This window comes from Emys orbicularis, chromosome 13 (assembly GCF_028017835.1).
Source record: "Emys orbicularis isolate rEmyOrb1 chromosome 13, rEmyOrb1.hap1, whole genome shotgun sequence".
Taxonomy (NCBI): Eukaryota; Metazoa; Chordata; order Testudines; family Emydidae; genus Emys; species Emys orbicularis.
This window is the reverse complement of record NC_088695.1, coordinates 12675078-12684352: the sequence shown is the minus strand read 5'-3', so window position 1 is coordinate 12684352 and position 9275 is coordinate 12675078. Positions and strand designations below refer to the sequence as shown.

Here is a 9275-nt window from a genome sequence, read left to right as displayed (position 1 = left end):
GGATCATGGAAAGCACCCCCTTGGGGTGAAATTTAATTTTTTCATCTCATGACTATGGTTATAGTTTGAGGTGCAAGAGATTTGAGTCTCTACACAAGTTTGTCTCTATCTAAATACACCATGATGGCAAAACTTCTCTAGTCATTCCCCACAACCTGTCTGTCACCAGCTGAACCCCACTAAGCTCCACTGCCAGTTGTGACTTTCTCTGAAAATGTGTTTTTAATGGCACAAAGCATGATTTTTATGCACAACCTCCATGAAAATGCAGCCTTTTGTGTAAACTAATTTTATTTTATTTTTGCATGAATTTCCTATCAAAGTAGCACCCTGTGACAGAGAGAAACTTTGCAATGCAACAGGTCAAAGAAAGAGGCTTTGTGTTTTATAGGAGTAGCAGATTGGTGAGACGCAAGGAGAGGGGAATGGTGTCTCTTTCTCTCTCACTTCCAAGACATGGCATCAGGGCCCCATTCCTGCATTTGCATGGTAGCTGGAGTGGAAGGTTGCTCTTTTACTCTCTCACCATGTTACTATCAATTGGAATGAAGCTACAGGAGACCTTTACTCATGATGGCTGTTAAGACCTGCATGGAAAGAGATACTCAGAGGAAGCTATTTGCAGTGCATGCACAACAACAGACTGAGAGACCCGAACAAAGAGTCCTAGGTGTTCTATGCTATCCTGACCCCACCGATCAACCCTTTCAGATGTAGCCTGAGAAACAAGGAAGCCGATGCAATAAGCAAAGTGCTCAGTGAGTTTGTGGCTTTGTCAAGAATTCAGACTTCCCTAGCCAATTGTTTTAGGCTGAAAAGAAATGAGGATGATCTGAGATGATTTCCTGCATCATAGAAACAGCATCCATGCTGTGAAATCTTGGCCCCCTTGACATCAGTGGTAAATCTTGATTTGACTTCAACAGGGAACGGATTTCACTGCATGTCTCCTCTGTATCTGGCCAGTTGAAACAGCACGTGAGAAAGTGATGACATACTGAGAACTTCTGATATCCGCTCGCCTTTTGGCAGAGTGACAGAAGTTTTTAATGCAATTTTTTGGTTAATAGAAAGCTGGGCTGTTTTTGACATTTTTATACAAAAATATATATTTTTATTATTTTCCATTTTATTTGATGACACACCAAAATGAAAGTTTTTCAGTTTTTATTTTTAATTGTTTAGTGTAGGGGAGGGATTGAGTCTGGAGCATTGGGCCTAGTGTATGACCTGAGGCCAGAACCATAGTCAGCAAAGTCAGGCCATGCTGGGAACCAAAGTCAGGCCATGTATAAAAGCAGATCTTTACAAGTTTACTGTCTGGTACGTGACCTTGGCAAAGGTATTGCTAGTGTTGCTAAAACACAGGAACTCCTAAGAAAAAACAGATATTGAAAATGTGTGTGAACACACTCCAGAAGATCAGCACAGGTACATCCTGACCTAACACAAGATAAGAGGGTTTGACAGAAGTGATGAATAGGGATGTTTTGCCCAAGGCACCTGGAGCAAGATACAAGGGGAGGTAACAAGCAGATGTCATGAAACACGTGAGGTGGTACGTAAGCTGTTTGTCTCAGTCTATAATGTTGGGATACTTCACCTTAATCCTTTGTCTGGCCTAGGGGGCAGTGGAAAGTCCCACCACTGACTGAGCTGGTCCATTGTAATGGGCATATATGTGTTAGTGTACCTGTAGAATCTATGGGGCACTAGCACTGTGCTTCGTTGACAATAAACCTGGCTGAGCGCTTTTGCCACTGAACAGAGTCTGTGGTCTTTCTTGGCAGTACTATTGAGGTCTGCTGAGCTGTCTGTCTGCAGGACTGGGACAGTATACAGAGAAAGCACACACACATGCCTACTGACAACACACTCCAGATGTTTTTAGCTACCACCCTTATCTTTTTCCCTGGTACTTCGAACAAAACATCCTTATCCATTATCCTATCATCCTATCCTTATCTTACGAGGGGTTGGTGAGTTCTTGTATCATCTCTTAGGAATGTGTTCATGTAGTTACTTGAGAACTCTGGGTATTCTTGTACCATCCTCTCCAGTCAGGAATGTGCTTACTTGGTTAGCCAATACCTAGTGTGTTGTTATATTGCCAAGGCCAGGACAACTCTGGTTCACAGCCTTTGGTTCACACTGTTAGTTATGCCTAGGGCTTCAGCAAGGCCTACAACTAAGTCCTATGGCCACTTGTAATGGTGTGGCAACTCACCTCTCGTGAGCGCCTCCTGCTGGCTGAGTGGGTGTGCCTGCACTCTCTTTCCTCTTCAGGGACTCAGCCTTCCAGCTGCATCATACTCAGTTTGTACATGAACAGACAGACAAAATAGACCCCTTCCGCGGTACACAATTCCTAATTAGTCCAATAGGGGGCCTATCACAGTACCTCTCAGTTGGTGTCTGTCTCACCTCCTGCAGCCCTCCCTGGGCTCACATCCTTATTTAGTCCAACAGGGGTCTATCACAGTACTCCTCCATTGGAACATCTCTGTAGCCCACCCCGGGCTCAGTTCTCACTCTTACCCTCGTTGGTTTCCTGCAGCTCTCCCTGGGTCAGTCTTTAACCAGTCCCGGCCCTGGTGTGGGGTCGTGCCCCAAGGGCTTCCTCCTTGGAGACTCTTCACCCTCTCTGATCCCAGCTCTCCACTTCAGTCACTATCAATTCAATCCCCTTCCAGGGGATACCAAAGTTCAATAATTTGCTGACCCTTCCCTGGACCTGTTTCTTGGCCCCTCTCTGGGCCTGCATCAACTTCCTTCTTCTGGGAGTAAGCCACTTCCCCAATGTCTGGTGGGGGGAACCCAGTCCCACCCACTATGCCAGGTCCCAACCCAGGGACCCTACAAAGAGCAGCTGCCTGCTGTGTCCCTTTAACTGCTCACTTCTGTTCCCTGGGCCACTTCCCTGCAGCCCCCACCCAGCTTTCCTTCACCCTTAGCTCAGGCTGAAGTCTTGAACTCAGTCCCAGCAGCCAGCAAGGGGCTCTTTCTTACTCCCCCCCAGCAACTGCTCCTTCTCACTCCCCTGGAACTGCTGCAACCAGCCAGGAGCACCACCTTCATTCCTCTGGCTCCAGCCAGCAACTGATTTTGCTCTGTCCAGCAGCTCCTTTTTATAGGAGCCTGCTGGACTCTGATTGCCTGTTTCCTGCAGCCTCTGTGATTGCCTGTTTCCTGCAGCCTCTGTGATTGGCTGCTTCCCCGCAGCCACTCTAGGCAGCTTGGAGGAGTCATCTCCTCTGCTCTTTCTTGGGGCTGGATGTGGTAGGGCTGCGAAGCCTCCAGCAGGGCCTCCAGGCCTGGTACAGCCCGTCACACCACTCAATGGGAGTTAGGAGCCTACCCTGGTTAGGTGCTATTGTAAATTCCACTATGCACCTATCAGCTTCTTTAGAGGCCTAAGCCCCTTGGTAATCCTGGCCTTGTGTCTACCCTGACAACTTCTATGGCTTGGGCTTCATATATTTCAGATATATGAAGGCTGAGATTTGCAAAGGAGCCTAGGCGATTAAGGCATGTACATCTTGGAGGACTAAGTCCCTTAGACTTCTTTGAGAATCCCAGCATCAGATGATAACAAGTACAGCCAGGCAGACGAGGTCAAGACACTTTGAGCTCCTGTGATCTAAGCCCAGCTATGCAACTATCTCAACTCTCTGTGCCTCACTTTCCCCACCTGTAACCTGGAGGATAATTACTGAGATTGGATGAATAATTCATAATGAATCATTCATTTAGAGATGATCCAAAATTCAGTTTTGTTTGAGCTTTTAATGAATTTTAATAGATCCAGGCAAATATTTGTCATATTTTCTTCAAATGGAATGTGCCTGTTTTCCATGGGAATGTAGGAATTTCCAGAGTCCAGCACCCTAAGTCTGACAGGGGCCAGAGGCAGATGGCAAACACCTGCGACCTAGAACAGTAGCTCGAGATGGTGGTGGGGGAGGTGCTCTAAGTGTAGCCAGTGCAACAGCATCTGCCTGAGTCTGCAGAGAGCCTGAGACAATTGTTCTGGGAGAGGGTAACTGCCCCAGGCATCTCTATGGAGGTTTATCTCCCTGTCCATTTGTCTGGAGGACTCCACCAACCCCATCCCAGCAGGGAACTCTGTGTGCGGGCCCAGGGGGGAGAGCACAGCAGTCCTGACCCCCCTCAACAAATCAGATACACCCTGACTGGGGAGGTAAAAACTGGGAGGACCACTACTGCCCCCTCCCTCTCTGTGGCCACCTGATCCCTAGAGGTGGGGGGAGGGTCACATTCTACCTCTTCTGGGAGGGAGCAGGGGATCCATGCCACTGTCCCAGCCTCTCTTTGAGGGGCTACCCTGCCATTTCTGCTCCACTTGGGGCACAGGTCAAGGGGGAAGAGCTCCATACATGGCCCTGGAGTGTCTGAATCCAGCCCTGAGAGTTGGCAGAGCTTTATGGGATTAAATGTTCCTCTTTCCACAGGCTCCTGGGAACAGCCCTTCTCAGAGCAGTGACTCCTGGAGGGACCAGCGCCAGCTACTGTAGAGAGAGGGGTAGGGGACCCCCATATGGACAATTCTACATTGATCTCCATGTCAGGGACGTTCCCTGTGAGTGAGTGTTTGACTGGAGACCTGCTCCATGGAAGTTTAATTCATCTTCTGATCTGATGTAACTCGTGACCCATGCCAATGTCTCACCCTGCTGAGCTCTTTGTCTCAGCAATACCTTGTGGCAGTGAGTTTACCAGGCTAGTTGTGTGCTGGGCATCAGCTACCTTGGAGGCACTCTTCAGAAGAGAGGAGCTGGGCCAGGCAGAGGCAGGACGAGGGTGGGGGCAGAAGGAAATGGTGGCCAGGGCTTGTCAATGGGGAGAAGGCGGAGAGGATGGGCTGATGTCTGGAGGTGGGGCAGAAGGGAGCAGGGGTGGGGGGCTGTTCTGTGGAGCTGGGGAGCATGTCAGGGTTCTGGGTCTGAGCAGAGGAGGGGACTAGTGGGCAGAGGGGTTAAGCAGGGATCTCTGAGGAAGCTGAGTCAGGAACTCTGGGTGGGGAATTGGCTCTGGGCTGTGGGAGGGGTAATCTCAAAGAACAGGGGCTGAGAGGGTCTGTGGGGTGGAGGGTTGTGACAGGGGAGAGATGGTATTAGGGGCTGTGGGTGTTTGTTTGGGGGTCTGGGCTGTGTGAGGCAGAGGGAGCAAGACGCTCAGGGACTATAATAAGAGGGTTCAGTGGGTGGAGCATGCGGTGGGGGCTGGAGTCAAAGGGCCTCAATCTCCTCTTCCTTAGACCAGACATACTCCACTGTAACAACCTGGATTTACCTTGGAGTGAGTGAGAGGGGAATCAAGCACATTGACTCCAGTACAGATACTCCTAATTTACACCAGGGTGAGTGACAGGGGCATCAGCCCCATTGACACCAGTGGAGTTACTTCTCATTCTTCTTAAAATTGGGGTATTTCGGTGCTGATTTTTTGCACACAGCTAGAGATCAAACCAGGGCACAGATCCTCACACCAGGGTCTCCAACGCTCAAGGGTTACCCCAGCAGAGTGCAGACCAGCCAGCAGAAGTTTAGGGGACATCAAATTAGAGTGTTATTAGTCAGAAAGTTTAGCTCTCCAGTTAGGCGCATCAGCCTTTGAAGTGTTTGGTGTCATGCCCAACGGATTACACCATGCATGTGCAGGGAGCGAGGATGAGCTGTGCGAAAGCTACCTTTGACTCACAGGACCTAAGTTGCTGAAGTGGGAATTCTCTGGCCCACAACCCTCCCCACCATGTGGGCTCTATGAGTTCAAATCTAACTGGTAACCAAAAGATGAAACTCAGAATAGATAGTGTCAGCCTCTGTCCAAAGATCTTTAATTTGGGGGAAATATCACCTGAGCACAGCAGACCATTCAGAAGGTGCTGAAACTACTTTTGAAAGGAAAATAAATTACATGTGCAAAGCCTGTAGGGAGGGGAGGATGATTAGGGGTTGAAGAATTGTTGGGAACAGTGGGAAAGGGATTTAGGGGCCCGTGACAGGAGGGGTCATTATAGGGAGAGGGATACATGGGGTGGGTTGGGGAGGGCTGGGGGCTAGTTGGAGTGAGAGAGGAGAGGTGTGGCACTGGGAAGGCAGACAAGAGGGTAAATGATAGGGGAGTGGGGGAAAATAGGGGCAAGGGGACCTGACAGCCCTACATTCCCACCCTGAGTGTGTGCCAATATCTGGGGACCCAGCCTATCTTCAGGAGTCTGACCCCACACCTCTCAGAGGGATTGTTTCAGGCTGTATTCATCTTCTTGAGGTGTTCTCACTTCTCTGAGAAGAGCTCATTGAGATGAATAGGACACTTCACTGAGCCTCCTATGCTGTAGATGGTTGTGTCCAGCTTTGTACTGCACTTACCAAGAGTCTCTGGAGCCAGAGGTGAGGGGAACCCAGACTGGCCAAGCAGTGCACACAGTACAGCTCCTTTCCAGAAAATTGTGGTGGCTCTTAAAAAAGCCTTTTGGTCCACTTGTCATCCATACCCATTGCTACCTACAAATGCCACAATGACCACTAACTCCTACCAATAGTTAAAAAAACCTAGGAAAATAAATAGCAAAAAAAAAAAATTGTTATCGCAGCATTAAGGTTTCCCAGTGACAGCTCGTGCCTTTCCAGAATTCAGAGTTCAGCAAAACTAAAGCTTCTGAAAACCAGGAAATACAGACGTTAGTTAAACACCCTCACAACCATAAATCTGCCCTCTTTGAGTGATGCCCCACAACACCCATAACACACACACTCACATTCTGCCTTTTCACTGCACTTGCCTTACACTCAAACACTGAGCCTGCACCCCTCACAGAATACCACACTTGGAAAATTTAACAACCACTTTCTACCCTCTTACAACCTCTTTAGACACGCATACAGGATACCACCTAAACGTATACTTCATTAAATCCACAGCCTGCTCTCATATCCCACCTCACTACTGACTATACCCATGTAAAGAAGACCCCAGTGCTCTGCTACTGACACCACCTTCACAATTCTGTACTGAAAGCATGCAGACGGGAATCTCTAGGTACATGTGCACATCTTTATTTTGATCACCCACATTTGGGAGGTGGGGGGGGTGATGGGGCTCAGACCTAGATCTCCTATCACAATCACAGCTTTGTGATGCTCCTCAAACTAATCCCCAGATCTCCTCATAACACAAATACACCTCTGCTAACCTGCATCACCTACTGCCTCCACCGTTCAATACAGCTACATCTAACACAAGGAGTGCAGCTGTAGTACATGCAGATAATTTCCAGTGGTATTGCCAGATCCAGGGGCCAGAGTGAAGGTTACATGGGCATGCACTTTAACTCTGAATTTCTTGGGTTTGTTTGAGTTATGCTGAACCTGACATTCTGGAAGGGCACGAGATACCACCGGGCAACCTTACTTCTGTGTTAACAATGGCTTGCTTTTATTTTTTGACATTTATTTATGATAGATAGATAGATTCTTATCTAATTTACATAAGTGTAAATCTAGAGTAACGACACTGACTTCAATGAACTCAGTTTCGCTTATTATTACTGTGAAACACAGCATTTTGCATAAACAGATAGTACATCAAATTCCCACGGAGACAATAATTCCATCAGCTGATTATACCTGTAAAGACGCACAGAAAGGGAAAAATCTGGAAATTTTATTTTTGGTGGATAATGTTCACTCAGTCAGTTTCCTCAGAGCACCTTTGATCTCCTTGTTCCTCATGCTGTAGATGATCGGATTCATCATGGGAGGCACCACGGAATAGAGCACAGCCACCATGAGATCCAGAGCAGATGTTGAACTGGAGGTGGGTTTCAGGTAAGCAAAGGCACCAGTGCAAACAAACAAGGAGACCACAGTGAGGTGAGGAAGGCAGGTGGAGAAGGCTTTATGCCGGCCCTGCTCAGAGGGGAATCTGAGCACTGATTTGAAGATCTGAACATACGACACAATGATAAAAACAAAGCAGCCTAAGAATAAACACACACTGAATGCAAGAACCCCAACTTCACTCAGATATGAGTCAGAGCAGGAGAGCTTGAGTAGCTGGGGGATCTCACAGAAGAACTGATCCACCATGTTGCCTCCACAGAAGGTCAATGCAAATGTGTTCCCGGTGTGTAGCACAGAGTAGAGAATACCACTGATCCAGGCACTGGCTGCCATTTGGACACAAGCTCTCCTGTTCATCACAGTCTCATAGTGCAGTGGTTTGCAGATGGCAACATATCGATCATATGCCATTACAGTGAGGAAAGCAAAGTCAGCCTCAGTGAAGAAGACGAAGAGAAAGACTTGAGCAACACACCCAGCATAAGAAATTGACCTGGTGTTCAATATGTAATTGGCCATGGATTTGGGGATGGTGACAGAGATGGAGCCAAGGTCCAGGATGGATAGATTCACCAGGAAGAAGTACATGGGGGTCTGAAGGTGGTTGTTGAGGGCTACAACCATGATGATAAGAAGATTTCCCACCAGGGCTGACAGATAACTTACTAGAAACACCACAAAGTGCAAAATCTGCAGCTCCCGAACCTCAGAGAATCCCAGGAGAAGGAACTCAGTCACAATGGTTCGGTTGGACATTTTCCTTCGCAGTACATGATGTCCTGCCTGTGGAGGGAAGGAGAAGGGCAATGGTCAGATTAGAGTGACAGATGGAATGACCCCGATTTTCTCTCTGTAATATCTCAAGGTGTGAATGTCAAAGGTGCACAACACTTATCACTTCAGTTCACTAGGAGAGGTGAGTGCTCCTTGACTCTGACAATCAGACGACTAGACCAGTGCATTATCACACTAGGGTAAATTTGCATAACTCCCTTAAAGTCAATGGAGCTGCGTCAGTTTACACCTTTTGCCCAAGATATGGCTTGATAAAGATGCAGTATGAAAGAAGGAGCAAAGTACCACACCAATCCACCTGTTCCGCACTGGAGGGTTGTCCTAGTGCTATAAACACTAGGCTCACAATTTGGGCATGAAACTATTGCTATGTCTACACTATGAGCCAGGGTTGGATTCCCCTGCTCATGTACGCACACTCACACTAGCTCTCTGTGAGCTAGCGTGAATACAAATAGCAATATAGCCTCTGGAGCATGAGTACCAGCAGCAGAGGCATGACTGAGACTAGTACAAACCAGTGGGTATGTACTCGGCATGGCTCACCCATGCCTCTGCTGCCACTACCCGTGCTGCCGCAGCTATACTGCTGTTTATACTTGATAAGAGCTAGCA

The 9275-nt window shown here is 47.9% G+C and overlaps 1 protein-coding gene across 1 annotated transcript; it reads right to left on the bottom strand.

Moving 5' to 3' along the window:
* Window positions 1-7706: 7706 nt before the first annotated feature.
* Window positions 7707-8621, bottom strand: LOC135887662 (olfactory receptor 14A16-like). Its single transcript, XM_065415386.1, has one exon. It carries the CDS (start codon window positions 8619-8621, stop codon window positions 7707-7709), a length of 915 nt encoding a protein of 304 aa, XP_065271458.1.
* Between the last annotated feature and the right edge of the window lie 654 nt (window positions 8622-9275).

Excerpts from the sequence above, each read along its gene's own strand:
- LOC135887662 (XM_065415386.1), bottom strand. The coding sequence starts at position 8,621 with ATGTCCAACCGAACCATTGTGACTGAGTTCCTTCTCCTGGGATTCTCT.